This window comes from Cygnus olor, chromosome 3 (assembly GCF_009769625.2).
Source record: "Cygnus olor isolate bCygOlo1 chromosome 3, bCygOlo1.pri.v2, whole genome shotgun sequence".
In the NCBI taxonomy this organism is placed as follows: domain Eukaryota; kingdom Metazoa; phylum Chordata; class Aves; order Anseriformes; family Anatidae; genus Cygnus; species Cygnus olor.
The window spans coordinates 26,292,938-26,309,030 of record NC_049171.1 but is presented as its reverse complement, the minus strand read 5'-3'; the positions used below and the strand labels follow the sequence as shown (position 1 = coordinate 26,309,030).

Sequence of the window (16,093 nt, the reverse complement as noted above, 5' to 3'; positions counted from 1 at the left end):
TTTTCTGGAAAGAGGAAGAAAAGAAAATCTAGAATTACAACCTTTCTTGTATTTCATATGAACAAAATGTTGCTTAGAAGCTCTGTAAAAAAAATCAAAAAAAAATCCCTAAAGGCATTTTTTTCCCTAGCCCAGTGAATCATGAATTATTCCATAGCATTGATTCTCTTACTCCCTGTGGGTGGCAATTTTCCCATTTGTAGTAGTTCCAAACATTGTGTTTCCCTTAATGGCAGAAAAATTGCATGATGAATCTGTTTCATATTAAGTTTTGATTAAACACAGGCATTTGTGATAATTTTAGTTACAATATGCACTTCACAAAAATTGCATTTTCATCTAACAAATGGAGTGAAACTTGTTTCACCTCATGCTCAGAAGAATACATCTTTTGATAGAGAGATTAAGGTTTCTTTGATAGTTATGTCACCTTATTAAGCATAACTTCCTGTTAAAAGTGCCTTATTACTTATGGTGGATGGAAAGAAAAAGCAAGCTCAGATTTTGAGGATTTGTACTGTGGATTAAATCTCTGTTTAGGAACAAGGATACGAATACATTTCCAAAGCTTGGTTTGGCTTTTGACTGAGAAGGTAGGGAAGAAACTCTGGATATCTAAGCTACTTTTTAACCTTGCCCTCTGGGAAAGTGCAAGTAATTCTAGTTGGCATTACCAGGGATTATCCATGTAAAAGGAGGTAATAGATTTGGAGTAGACAATGAGAAGGAAACAAAATTTACTGTTTTAAGCATCCTGGAACTGAACCTACAGAAATTAGTCCTTGCAATTGCTGAACCATGAGAGCTATAGAGAAAAATAATCCTTAAGGGAAAAAATCATTCTTTAAGGACAAATTAGCTGCTTCATTCTCCTTCTCCTGTGCCAACTGATTTGTGAATAACTGTGCAAATCTCCACCCCATGTAGTCTGGGAATCACTCAGATTAAAATAATTGATAGATTCATTCTTAGCTGAGTGAATGTCAATGAGCCGTAAGAGAATTTTGAGGGTCTGGATCATCTCCCACTGAAATAAGAGCTTAAATTCCCTGCATTTCAGTAGTGCAGAATCAATCAGAAAAGAAAAGAAAAAAAAATGGCCCAGTGACTTAGTTTTACAGTTGTTCTTTGAGTTTTGTCCTTCTTTGCCACTGAATAAAGGTAAAGTTAAATGTCTTGTATCAGCGATTTCTTTTAGCCCAGAAGTTCAACAGAGCTCAGCAGGACATTCTGTTTCTTCTCTTAGGCATGCTTATATAATGGTAAATCATTCCCTGTGTTGGATAAGTATGTGGAATGGTCTTCTCTCAGCCCTGCACATAACTTAGAAATGTAAACATGGAAAGCTTTGGTGCATCCTTTCAGTAAAAGAAGATTCATGCCTACTGGGAGATTTTTTTCATCATTGTGTGAAATTCTGGTGTGGATATTTATAGTTTAGTTTTACGTTTTACAGCTACAGAAATTAACTGTTAAATAAATATACTGAGAAGTCATGGTCGGGTCTGGAAGTTCTTAATGTGGTGATAAATGCACTCCATTTCCTATCAGTTTATTTGTGCAAAAGATGGTTTTGGACAGAATTTTAGCCAGAAGACTTACATTATGCAAGGTGAATGGAAGTCTTAGAATGAGACTTTGTTTTCCAGTTATTTGTACTATATTCTTTGATCTCTTCTTTTAATGATACATACATTGGAATTTAGGTGACTTGCAAGATGCTGAGGATACCATAGTTAAGTTGTGCAAAAAGACCAATGAACTGCTTCTGCTTGATGGGTTCATTAATGAGAAGCCACGTATAGTCTGCAAAGCAATGGAGCTATCTTTTCCAAGTCAGCAGTGTACAAATGTAGTCCATATGGAAACCGTTAAGTTATTCTGGTTGTTACATTCATGTTGATTTTTTTTCCATAGAATGTGTTTGTTTTGGTGTTGTCTAGAATAGTCCACTTATTTTCACTATAGCATATTAATTTCAATGTGATTAAATCACAAAGTCTATATACCAAATCCTTGCTGCAGATCGATAATAGTACAAGTAAGAACAGTACCTGTACAAAAAATTTGAATGGATTTAACTAGGAGGAAAAATAGATTAACTGAATACAGATTACAGTTTTCAGTATATACGGAGTTTTGTTTTAAAGCTAAACTATATTCAGATAAATGGTCACTTTAAGAAACCAGTATGAGATACATTGTAGAGTTAAATGAACGACGATGGTGAGGAAATGATAAGAGATCTTCAAGATTTATGAAAGTGGGAGCTAGCACACATCACATATGATAATAGCTCTCTCTTGTGTTCTGTTACGATCACGGTAATTTAAATAGGAAAATAGGATTTGTGGTACTCAAACCTGATGTCCTGTTGGACAGGACTTTTGATGGAAGAAGGAAGGCATGCTCTATCTTATATGGGAATCCTATGAATAATGAGTAGTGGCTTCTTTCCCCATGTCAGGGTTTTCAGTACAGCATTGCAACCTTTGGTGGGCAACCAGGAGTATGTGAGCCTGTCCAGGGCAGATGTGGAGTTCTGGCAAGAAAGCACCAGGGAGGGACTGAACTTTGCTATTTCGCTGTATCCCCAGATGAAATAGTTTGCGTGTTTCCAGCTGAAGCTCTTTTCATATACCTGTTTTTTTCTTTCTTTTTTAATTTTTCTATTTCCTGCCCATATTTGGAACCCTTATTATATATCAAATGTTAAATATATGAGGACATGTTTGTTTGTTTGTTTGCTTGTTTTTTCATATATTATTTTTTGGATAAAATATTCTATATATTTAAAAGATTTTTTTTTTCCTCCCTTCTTCCCTCCTCCCCCCTCAGGGAATTCCTGGAATCCCTGGAAATCAAGGAGCAAAAGGACAAAAGGTACTGTTAATAACTCAAAACACAGTTAAAAACTGTGCATATATATACTGTTTCTATGCTAAAGGTTCAACCTGTACTGAGAGGAGAGTTTTCACAGGGGAGATTTAGGACAACAAATCATGCTGCAAATGAAAGGAGACATGTTCCAAAATGCTTATGGCATGTTTGGCATCTCTTATTAGGTCTTATTTCTACTTACTATTCCAGAAGGAATGCATAATTTAAAAGTAACAAAGTTAATGTCATAATACTTTGAATCCTACTCAAACAGATGTGCATAATTAAAGGGAATTTAACACAACCGTTAATCGTACATATATTAATTACACAAATATTCTCTGTATCCAAAAAAATATAGGGTGAAATTGGACCACCGGGTCAACCAGGAGCAAAAGGGTCACCAGGGGAAACTGTAAGTCTGCAGAATCATGTTATTATGAACAGGAAGTACCAATAATTCTTATGCTGTTGTTTGCTACCTGTGATAAGCAAACAAGCACATATAGTAGCAACCTAGCATTTTCACATTTGCAAATAGGATCAGATCATGTCTAATTTATAAGTTATCCCCCAAAATATATACACAATTTTCTTTTAAAATTGATAATTTCCAGACTGCACATTTGATAAACAAATCCAGCAAACACATTGTCATTAGTGTGAATTTACTCTCTGAGTTACTTTAACTTTGATTTAACTCTGAAGGTACTCAAGTCAATTTATTATGAAAGTATAGACTGGATTATATATTGTCATAGTGTGCAATGGATTTCTGCATGTGAATATTGGGATGTTTTTCTAAAAATATTCACTTTCAACAAGGACTGAGAATAGCCGAGGTCACAAAATTCCCAAAATGCTTAAAAAGAAATTTTTATTTTGTAATGTAGGAAATTGAAAATAATTTAGTCTTTTTGGACAGTCCAGCTTAACACATCTTAGTTACTGCTTAAGTAGAGTGATTTCTGTGTTCTTTATAATCATTTAGAAATCACAGAAGATGGTTAGAAATCTTTCATTAATTAATAGGATCTTCTTTGTTAGTTGAACATATGCTGCTTAAAAAATAATTATCTTTTTATGTTGAAATCATAGAATCATTCAGGTTGGAAAAGACCCCTCATCTAGTCCAACGTTTAACCTAGTACTGACAAGTCTACCACTAAACCATACTATTAAGTTCTACATCTACATGTTTCTTGAAGACCTCCAGGGATGGTGACTCAACCATTTCCCTGGGCAGCCTGGTACAATGCCACACAACCCTTTCAGTAAAGAAATTTCTCCTAATATCCAACGTACATCTCCCCTGGCACAACTTGAGGCCATTTCCACTCATCACTTGGTGCTAGGGAGAAGAGCCTGATCCCCACATCACTAATGTTCAGCAATGTTTATGTGGTTCCATTTTTAACCATCCTTAATATACCTCAATATTTTTGTTTAGTGCTTGATGTATTTTATCCTCTTTGCTGACTAAAATGCTTCTGACTTTCCTGAAAGGTGCCCAACTTGGCATCATAACTATACTGTTCAAAGTGACTTTTTATTTACTTAAGGAACCTATGTTTCACTCTATATTTGACTTTGAGCAGATTAATGTGGACTATCATGGCTAAAATGAAGTAAATACTGTATAGAACTAACTATAGATGCTATTATCTCTATGGACCATGGTGGACTAAATGACTAAAATGTTTTAACCTTATAAGAAATTCATTGTTTATTCTTATTGTATATAGCTGTATGGCAGTATAAGAGATTTTACACAATTGTGTTGAGGCTACAGAATTAGTAGCATGTCAGAGAAAAAAATAGATAGCATTTCTTGATTTGAAGTTGACTGGCATGTGCAGTTATTTTATTGTGTTGATGTTCTATTTTGTGTGTCTGATGTGTCTTTTAATGTGTCAGCAATGGGAAGAAGAAAATTTGTGTTTTTCTCACCTTGTTGCTTTATCTTGAGATTCGTTGCTTGTTTTGCATGTAATGAGCTTGTTGACACTCAATCCAAATAGAATACACAGCTTCCCTTTCTCAGAAAGCCAAGAAAGCATTTCAGTGAAAATATTTAATCTGGAAATTTCAGCATTTCTATAGTGCTACTACTGAGATAAATATGATTATATGGGAAACTATAAGATACAGTTTAACTTACTTAGCTTAGAAAATATATTTGAAGATAAATCATCACAGAGTCCAAATCTGTGATTTTTATTGTGGTAACAGCGAAAGTTTCCAATACCAGAACCAAGAAGAAACATCAAATTCTAATGAATACCTTGACAACATTGCTTTAATAAACAAGAGACTAACATATAATTCAGTCTATCTGAGATGGAAGTGAAAAATGAAGTAGTAAATTAAAATTAACTGGACAAGGCTGAGGGATTTGAGTAGTAGCAGGAAGAAAATACTCTGGATAGAGTTTTAGAAAAATCCCTGGAATTAAGCAGATAGCATTTAGCAAACAGAAGAGACTGAGCAGTTTTGAAAGTGATGTCTGTAGGTATAGGTGGCACAGATCTTTTTATCTCTAAATAGGGAAGCTATGTGTAGAAGTCACAATATCAACATCACAAGGCAAGGTTATGGCAAATGTAAGTTGTTAGCCCAGTGGCATATTTGAAGTTTTGAAACTGGGGGTGAAAGCTGTGAACTGTTCTCTCTGCTGTCCTTGCCATCACATTAAGCCTCTTGATATTTTAGCAACAGGTGAGAGTACACTGCTATAGATTCTTGGATTTTGGCAATCATTAACAGATTGTGTCATTCAGTTTCATAACTTTTCTATCTCTCAATTTTTCTATTACATCTCTTTTCGAGATCTTTCCTTTTGAAAAAGCTTCATCAGTAATGAATTTGTTCTTGACCCCATGAGCTATCAGTTTGGATTTTATCCACTCCCAAAGAGGAAGGGGTTTCAGTGGCCACTTTGCAGTGTTAAAAAAGTAGAAGAAAGGATAGGGCACATTCTGAACTTAAAGAAAACCCTGTTTATATCTGCAAAATCAAATAGTGGCTCTCTAAAAGGGGACTGATGTACATCTCTAAGTCATCAGAATGCCTGGTGTTATTCTGCCATGGTCATCTTACTGTCAATATCTACCCTTCATTGCAGGACAGGAATAATCTTTTCAGGAACCTTTCTTTTCTGCTCTCAGTGGTGTTTGCCCAATTTCTTGTAGGAGCTCATGCTTCATTTTGGTGGGCGACAGGAACCTAGAAAAAACAGGATGCATGCATTTCATTGTGGACCTTTTGTTCCTCTGGCTTTCTTGCTGAGTCACACAAAAACCTAACCCAGTTAAGTTTACCATCTTCTAGAGTATATGAGGGCAGACCTGAACTTCAAATTATTTGGGGCTTATATCTTGATGCATCATTCACCATTCTAACGTGAGCCTTTGTTCAGATGGAGGTCAGCAAAATGTGTCTGACCATCTTGGTATGTGCAGTCTTACATAACTGTGTGTTCCTGCCTGTCCTTCTTGGACTATCCAATTAGGGAACTACACTATTACTTTCCCAAATTAACCAATTAAGTATGAAGGTAACTGTTAGCCTAAGGGTCATTTATATGCAAGTGCTGGAAGAGTATGGTACTTCATTCTCCTCTATGTCCATATTGTTACTGTGGAATGTTTTCCTCCTAAGAGAGAGAGAGCCTGCTAGGGGTGCTTGAAACCAGGATTCAGTTCTCCAGAGAAGTACTTTAAAGTATTGGAATTCAGAGCTTTAGGGGGAGTTTATTTGGGTGGAGCCCAGATTAAGGGCTCACTATAAGCATACAGTAACTGAAAACACGATGGTTTCCATCACCAAGCAAAGTAATGAGACAGTATGTCTTCTGTGCTGTGAAGGTACTGAAATAATTTTATCAGATATCTGAGTCTCTTGTGAGTCTTGAACATAGTGCCAGACAATCTCATTCACTTTAGAATATTGAATCAGGAGAGGGAAATTTGCTTTTGTTGTCATTTTAATTTTAAAATTTTCCAAGATTGTGTTTCTTTTGCTTTCAACTAGAAATATACTCTGCTTTCCTTTGGAGTTCTGTACTTCCAGAGTTGAAGTCAGAGAGAGAGATAATGTTATATGCCTTTCCCATGTTCCTATGGCTGTCCAAGTATCACCAGAAGATGATGTAAGAGTTTACCAGATCTTGCCTACATGTTTCCAGTTAAGAGAGTTAACCAGTTTTCTGGATTGTTCTGAGCTTGGTGATAAGGACTCTAGCCATGCTCTCCATGCTATGGTTCAGATAAGACCATACACTCCAGTAATAACATGTGTGGATGCTGGATCATTGTTGTTTCTAAAAATCGCCTGTTCTTCTGCAATTATTGCTGGTAATAAGAGCAGTATATACCTACTGGGCTAAATGAAGTGTGTACTCGGTCTAAGACTAAATCTGATTCCTTTCAATCCTTAATGTTTTTGATTATATCTTACTGTTTTAATCTTAATCTTTTTGATTATATACATCAGTTAGTCCTTTCAGTATCTGTAATTCCCACTGTCCTCTTCCTGAAAGCAAGTCCATATTTTTTTCTGCTCCAAATTTCTTAGGATGTAATCATTTTATACAGAATTATTTAGTTGATTATTTGGTGAGAAAGTCTTTGATTTAAAAGATGTTATGTCCATTGTTGGAAGATTATTTTTTACTGGATATTTGTTTTCTATTTATTTGTCTGGAAAGTTTGCATATATGTCCACTCAGAAGGTGGATGGACTTCAGATGTGTAAACCTGAATAGTATTCTAACTTTACTTTTCAGAGGGAAAATATTTTCAGATCCATCCAAAGTTTCTGTTTTATCTTGCATCTGAATTGTACTTGAATCACATGCTAGCCTTCATTTGTAATTGGACAGGTTAATCAGGAGCACATCCAAAACAGGAATCATTATTCACTGTGCACGTCAGCACTTGCTGTCTGTTCAGTAATGTATCTCCATTCCCACACAAGTACACCTCATCTGTCACTGTTTTTGAGGTGGTCTTCTAGTTTCCATTTTGCATTTGTCAGAATGATGCTGAGATTACTGATTCTATAAAGGACTCTTTGCTTTAGGATGCGGTGATTGTGCTGAAAATTACTTACAGCCATGTGGAATTCAAAGGGAAATGCAGACTATCACCTGAAGAAGCTGAGGAAGTTGTTAAGCTGTAAATTGACTTTTCAAAGTAGTATGGTCCACAAATCTCATCCTCTTTTGTGTTTCTTTTCTTCTTTTCACTTTGTTTTATTGTTTTTCATCAAAGAAGATTCAGAAGAACTAAGACAGAGAAGAGCACCCCAAACTTGCCCCCTGAATAATGCTAGGTGTAGAAAAACTTGACTCTGGTTTCCAGATAATATAGATTATAGATTATATTATATAGATTATATACAGATATGAATGTCTGTAAATCTGTTTGTTGATGATCTCACCTCTTCTGTCATGATTAAGTTCCTTAATAAAATATAGGATCAATTGAAACCAATGCACTCCTAGATGGAGAGGAAGACTGAATCTAGTTTTGTGTTTTACAAATTCTGGGATACTCTGTCATCCAATAACTTCAGAATTTCCTGCACAATGTACAGCTACACTGCATCCATCCAGCAGTATTTTTTTCCCTACTCCACCATAGGCATGACCACTATATTACAGCTGTCAAAAGCCCCTTAGAATAACATGAGTACACTGGTTAATTTTCTTTTTATGAACTTAAAGGACTTTTTCAGCTCCCTGAAGATCTTCTCTGAAAGAATAAATTTCCTTGAGAACTTGTTCTTGGAGTTGTTTGGATCACATTTGGAAGAAGCATTGAACTGGGAAGTTCAAATACTTCTAGTTAATACGTAATCATTTGGTCTCTCACCTGTTCCTCTAATCATTTTTATTATCTATCACTGGAAATTTTTTCTCCAGTTCTTTCTGAATAAAGCTGAACAAAATGCTGGAGGGGAGGCTGTATCAGCAGCTATAATAAAGCCATGTGGGATTCCAAAATGTACATATTTATTCAAGTAATTCACTATTTTTTTCTTCAAATTGTCTTTACATAAATAACATCTGGTTCTGTGATACACTTGAAAATAATATATTAATGTTTCCTGACAACTCAATTTAATGTATCTTTTGTCACCTGATAAAATAAGTAGAAAATTGATGCATGGAATATTTGAATATGTTATGTGGCATTAGGGAATTTTAGCCAGAAAAGATAGTGGGATTTTCCTTGTATTAGTCACACTGAATATGTTTGTTCCAGAAAAAAACAGATGGAAAGCTTGTGGATGGGCTATTAATACCTTGGGAAAATTCTTCAGTAACAAGTTCTTCTTCAGTAATAACTATCCCTATTACATTGCCAACATCAGTAATTTATTAATTTGTCTGCCACATAAATAGTGTCAGATCTGGAAAACAGGGAAGTAACACTACATTTTATGTTCTTGAATTATTGTTTATTTTTATTCAGGACATATTTTTCTCTTGTAATTTTACATGCCCTAGTTTTCAGATTATGTTCTCAAGCCTTTCTTAATATTGCATCAGAAAGTTTTCTTCTTGTAGAGTACTGATTTCATGTAGTTACCTTCCTGTAGTTTTTTAGTTACAGTGCAAGAAAGGAAGTCAGAACAAATGGGTTTTATTTCTCCCTTGTAATATAAAATGAATGTGGGACATTTGTGATGAACTTTTAACTACTTCTAATCCAAGCACTAGTGTGGGCATAAACTGGAAGTAATCTAGCGTGGAGTTGGTAGGGGGTAGGTTCTCAACAGCACGTTACATGAACTGTAACACAAGGCCACACTGAGCTGGCAATGTGAGAGGAACCAGAAATCCCCAAGTTCCATTTCTCATCCTTTCCCACTATTGCTCCTCAAACTTGTGTTTCCTTTTCTCTACTAATTAATGTGCTAGAAATGAGCACAGAACAGGAATCCAAGGAGGAGAAAATAATAATTTCACAAGAGTTTTCAGAGAAGAAAAGTAGCCATCAAGGAATGCAAAAAACATTACAGAGCTGTATTTCAGAAGGTCAATAGATAATACGAAATTTGTTTTAAAAAAGCAGAACTGAATTCAGGCTTACAGTGAAATGAAAATTTATAAAAGCTTATGTTCCTATATAAATGGAAATAGAGAAAATGTGAAGAAGCAGGACTGATATGCAAGTAAATTAAGACAGTCCTAATGTAATCAAGGTTCGGTTCTAAAATGAAAAGGATATTTTCTTACACTATCCGTAACAAAGCTGATTCTGAACATATGCCCTAAGCAAAAGGTTAATGGGAATACACTGTCTCTTAGGCTGTAAGTGGAAGCAGACTGTGGAAGCTTCACTCCAAATAAAGAGGAAATGGTAATTTCTATTCCAAAATTATGAAAGAAATGGCACAGGCTATAGTAAACCTTTATTCACCAAAAAAATAGCTTATTCTAGATTAACTGAATCATCTCTGATGACTGATTTTTAAGTAAGAACAAGCAGATTTAATCTTCAAAGTTAGGATAGTGTTGGAAGTTATGTGATGTCTATGGTATATATGTGATGTGTATATATATAGTATTTATATTAGAGAAATAGAAATGTAATAGTTACTCAATAATTATATAATTACTCGAGTTTTACTCTTATGATAGATACCATTTGTGTTCTGTATTCACAGCCCTGTATCTGTGGCCCAAAAAGCAAGTTGTTGTGCTTATTGATGTTAATATATTAATTTGGTGCCCAGTAATTTATTACAACACAGCATGATAGAAGCCTGAGTTAACCTCTGTTGCCTCAGTTAGCAGCACATGCAAAATAACAGAAAAGTGATGGAATGGTGAAAACCCTGCATACAAAAATTACTTCCCATTCTAAATATTTTGAAATTTCTCTTGTATTTTCAAAAACAAAGCCATCCTTTTAGTCTTAGTAAAGTTAATTAACTTTTTTTGTCACTACTGGATTTCTGTGTAACAAATTACTGTAGACACATTTATTTTTGATCACATGCAACTTTGAGGAAGGACTGGGATATTATCATTGAACTGAATTGTTCCTAACATTTTGTACTAAATGGATGGTGGTTGGTTTTATCTATATGAAAGCAAAGATTAACTTAAATAACAATAATAAGAGTAGTTCTTGAAAATACTAACAATTAGAAGCATTGATAACATTTAATCTCTAGTAAATTAGATTACGTGACCTTATTTAATTGTTTGACTTTGTGTTATTTCTTGTATTTTATGCTGTGTCTTGTTAAGTACATTCTTACAGCAGATCATATTTCAGAGTACATATGGAAGTCCAAATAAAACAATAATATATTGTTTTTTATTAACACGCTTCTAGAGTAAAGAAGAAGTGAGATGAAGTGGTGAGAAAGACATATATTGACACCAGATGTAGAAAACACTATAAATGGGAATTCCTTCTTGGAAAGTATGATTTGAAAATAAGATTTCTTTTCTAAATTATCCTTGAGAGTAGCTTTAAAGAGAAAGGGAGAAATCCAGCAATTTAATGGTTTAATACCCTTTTGTTATTAGTTTATGTATGGAACAAAGACAAATATGGCTTCATCGACACATTTCCCTGAGAGGAGTCCAAGGGACTCTTTTTCGCGATGCACTGGTTGTGCACATGTGCTGAAATGGCAGAAGCTGTTGGGGTCTTGAATGAATGGTTCAGTCTCAAAGACTGCTGAAAAAGCAAAGGTTTGGCCCCAAGTTAACTGATCCAGATAAATCTCCTCAAGGCTTGGAAGGGGGGTCAAGGCATGGCAACCTTGGAGGGTCACATAGTCAGAAAGAAGAGAGAGAATTCTGAAATACCACAGATACTTTCTTCAGTTTCGGGAACCCTAAGTGGAAACTAAGAAACTTGTGTCACTTTCAATTATAGCTAAGGACATTTTAAAGTTATGTTAAAAATTAGATGATACAGATGGAGTTTTAATTTGCAGAAGTTTTTCTCTCAGGAGTATTTTATGACAGCACTGTTCTTTTTTTTCCTGAATGTTTTTTTCCATTGCACAGTGGCCCTTCCTTAGGCAATAAGAGGCCTAAATAACCCAGAGCTATATCCTGTATAGTATTATGATAAAAACCATTATATTTCCTATCCATTTATTTTGCTGTAGAAACATAATAGTAATACTAATTTACACTGCATTGAAGACATTATTCCTCTAGCTTATTATAGAAATGTCTCTGCCTTTTTCAAAAATAAATAGGGCATGATGGGACCGGAAGGCTCATTTGGTCTACCTGGAGCTCCTGGGCCTAAGGTGAGCATTTGTGTTTATTCACTTGTGACTTTGATAAATGACTGCTTTATAGATGTCAAAAGGTCCACATTTTGCAGCTAAATTTTTGGTATACTGAATACTGGTGAGTACCTATATGATTTCCATATATTACCTTATATGATAGTATGGTCTCAAGAGAGCTTAATATAGTTTAGTAAATGGTGCCTGTCATCCCATGAGGTTTGGAACTGCTGCAGAAATGGTCATGAGGATTTGCTGTCCTGGAAAATGTTCTGCAATGCTCGGAGCCAGATAATTCTCAGTATACATCAGAACTCTCTGCCCATGTTACGTTTATTTATATTTTAATTGTGTTAAATAAAGTTACGTGCTGCTTTTTCCGCCGGAGGAGCCAAATTTATTTCAGATGTAACTTTACTGATTGCACTACAGCTACAGCAAGAATTAATTTGACCCATGCTCTCAGAAACCAAAATAGATACTATAAATCTAGATCTTTTAGTGTAACCTTTTAGTTTAATCCGAAATTAGTTTTGGCTAGTAAGCATTGAATTGTATATCCTAGAGAAAATTTATTAATATAGAATCCATTTCCTGAACTTTGTGTTTACATTTAGGTTCACTTCCACCCATACATTATTTATATCTAAAACTACATATGTATTTCTTTAAAGTTGTGTACTGAAGGCAACATTCTTTAAAGTCATTAATGTTTGCCATGGTCAAGAAGATTGATCAAAAAAAAAAAAGTCTTATTTCTATTTGTGAAAAATGTTGTTTTTTTTTTTTTTTTGTATTTATCTCTCATTCAGAATATAAGCTGCATTTCCAGAGGAAAACTTCATGCTTACAGAAAAGCATTATAAAGGAATCTGTAATTCTTAGATTTAAATGAAAATCCTTATGCTGAATATATGCCTAATTCCATTGGCTACAGTATATATACATATTTGCTCAGACAGGTCCAAGGAGTTTCAGAATTTTATTAAACAGTATGGTGGAAATGTGAAGTCAGTATACACAAACCTGGTATGACTGGGCAAGGAAAATGATGCAGGTGGGGAAGGAACGGTTGAGAACAGGCAGGTGGATCCCATTTTGTCACGGGTATTTCATCTTTCCTGTGAACCTGCAAGTTTCCTGTAAAGGAGCAGTACTGTAGCCTTTTGATCACACACCTTATTTTTAAAAGCTGGTTATCCATTAGTGTCTGTTTATATTTGATAGTAATACCATATGTGGTAAAAAATACTGATGTATCAGTCATATTTCTGTGTTGTTATATAGGGTGATAAAGGTGAACCTGGACTACAGGGGAAACCAGGATCACCAGGAGCCAAGGTAAACATGAATCTGGAAGTATTTAGTTAAAGCAGAGATTGATTTACTTTTCCATGATAAAATTCTTAAGTTTAAGGCAGTTTTGTTTCAAAATAGAATAGCAGTGAACATAAAATCACATCAGAATCCATTTGAGAGGTTATTCTTACTGACTTTGTATTAGACTATGGGATACAAGGCAGCAGTCACATTGAAACCTGCTTTACAGTATTCTGTGTTGAGCTAGATCATGTGGTTGTCTCCTTCAAATTCCTATGCATTTGGGGTTAAACCAACACTTCCAGTGTCACATCTGCTGACCCCTGTGGCACGTACAGCTGTTTGACTGGTCTATCAGTTCTGGCTTGCTGTCTGGACTGCTGGTAATGCCTTGTGGCCTGGGGTCACATATGAGAGAATTTATGGTGCTGCGCTTGAGCCAGGACTCAGGAGAACCAGCAACCTTGATGCCAGAGAGGTACTCTAAAACATGTGTTTGGATGGGGAAGCAGCACTACAAGGAGTGTATCTTCTCAATCCAAAGATGACTCCACGATCCACAAACAGGATGGGACTGGGATGGACTCTCTGACTGGTCAGCTCAGCCCTCACCAGAAGAGCAGCCATTTAAAACAGAAGGCAGTGATCAAAAAAGAGAAACTGTCTTTAGTCAAAAAAAAATAGTGCTGGGAATGCTTTGTGGGGAAGAGCAGAAAAGAATTAGTTCATTTTCTTCTTTTCATCTTTTCTTCAGTCTTTTGCTGTCTCTGGGCTTCATATGTACACAATGACACTGGCTTCTATTACAGTCTTCTAAAGTTGAAGAGACAATAAAGTTGGGTTAAATTACACTGAGATGAAAATAAGACCAATATGTTCTGAAACGTTATATAATTTCCAGCCTCTTAATGAAATTCAAACCTGCAAACATTGCAAACTTCAGATAGTTTTATTTGTGTAACTTTGAAAAATCAACATCAGATGTATTAAAAGGCAATAGAAGATAGGTACTGGAATACTAAGAACTAGGAGTGTCTTTTGTGGCTTGTGGGGGTTCAACATCCCTTCACAAAATCTCCAAACATTTCAATCATCCTAAGTTATAAAATTTCAAAATACCATAGCCAAATTGTATCACATGACCTTGAAAAAACAAGCAATATGTTTTTACTCACAACATATCACTGATACTTACAGAGCTATTATGTTATTCAGGGAGATCTAGGAGGACCTGGTGCCCCAGGTGAACCAGGCTACCCAGGCATTCCTGGTACCCAGGGTATAAAGGTAAGCTGTTTTTTTTCTAGTTTTATATTACTTACATCTTTTATTGGAAGTGCTTATTCTGTAAGTGGTCATTGTCAAGGAAAATCCTTTTTCCTTTTTTTTTTTATATATCATTATTATTAGAGACTATTTAGTATATTTTGGAAGGTCCATTTGCTAGAAAAACAATCCGCTTTCACAGGGAGGAGAGAATGACCAAAAGGGAGAAACTGTGTAACATAAAGTGCTGTTACGTAGGTATATTAATGAAATTTCCATTATGAATTATAGTACATAATAGTATGATCTGTGATTCTGTATTTACTTCATATTATATTGTCTCACAGTGTTATATCTACAAATTCTATTGTGCAAAGTCTTTTTGTGGATCTCCCCTAAGAACTGGAGCAATTAATCCCAGGCAGCTGGGACAGATTCAGCTCAATTACCCTTAGCCATTAAGAGCTATTTGATCTAGCCAACTAGTCCAGGTTTTTCTCCATGTTTAACTGAGAGAGTCTGAACTCCCTGGGGAATCATTCATTCACATCTTTGCTCAGGAATGGGTAAATCTGGAAGTACTTGTCTATTACCATTGACTGTATCTGAAGCCTAGATAAGACTTTAGCTTAGCTAAATTAAATGTTGAAATTTTTGATGGCAAAGGTTAGATGGATCCTACTTCTGCTGTCCTGGTTGAAAATTATTCCTTCTTTTCAGGTAGGAATCTGTATTTTTTTCCTCTTGCATACTGAGTTCTCAGGTAGATCGTGCCTTCAGGATCTCACCATCGCTTGGTGCAACCTTCCATCAATCAAACAATGTTATAGACATGGTTATGCTGATATTCTTCATTGCCAAAGAACTACTTTGTGAACACATCATAAAATTTAGTTGTTCATGTTTGAATTTCTGAATAGTAACCTTTATTTTTAATACGTAGCTGCATAGGATTTTCTGACAAACGTATTAAGGAGTCTTTAAGGAGTCCCTGGTTGAAAAGATTATAGGCAATGTTGTTTTTTGGTACATTTGGAAATTCAAGCATACGTTTTTTTTTGCATGCTAAAACCTGTAATTAACATTACATTAAGTCCTTCCCTTGAGATTTTGTTCTATAAGATGTCATTCTGAAAATCTTCCGTGTTTTTGAAACTTCCCAGTTTCATCTCAGCCATTAACACAAAACTTTTTTGACTGGAAGCTGGAAAGCCTGTAGAATATTTCCAGTTTTAAAATGCCTATAGAATCTCTTGCTGTAACTCTCAGAACTTACTGGAGTGTGAAATGAATCTCTTGAGGAAAAATCAGCTATGCGTTGTCTGTGGAATTGGATTTAAGAACCTGAACATTA

The 16,093-nt window shown here is 35.2% G+C and overlaps 1 protein-coding gene across 2 annotated transcripts in view; it reads left to right on the top strand.

Annotated features, from left to right (window-relative positions):
* COL21A1 (collagen type XXI alpha 1 chain) overlaps positions 1–16,093 on the top strand; it is a 115,668-nt gene that overhangs the window by 85,298 nt on the left and 14,277 nt on the right. For both annotated transcript variants that reach the window (XM_040552810.1, XM_040552812.1), the window contains exons 18-22: positions 2,839–2,883; positions 3,242–3,295; positions 12,118–12,171; positions 13,441–13,494; positions 14,689–14,760. In XM_040552810.1, coding sequence (XP_040408744.1) covers positions 2,839–2,883; positions 3,242–3,295; positions 12,118–12,171; positions 13,441–13,494; positions 14,689–14,760 — 279 coding nt within the window. The remainder of the gene's footprint in view (positions 1–2,838; positions 2,884–3,241; positions 3,296–12,117; positions 12,172–13,440; positions 13,495–14,688; positions 14,761–16,093) is intronic.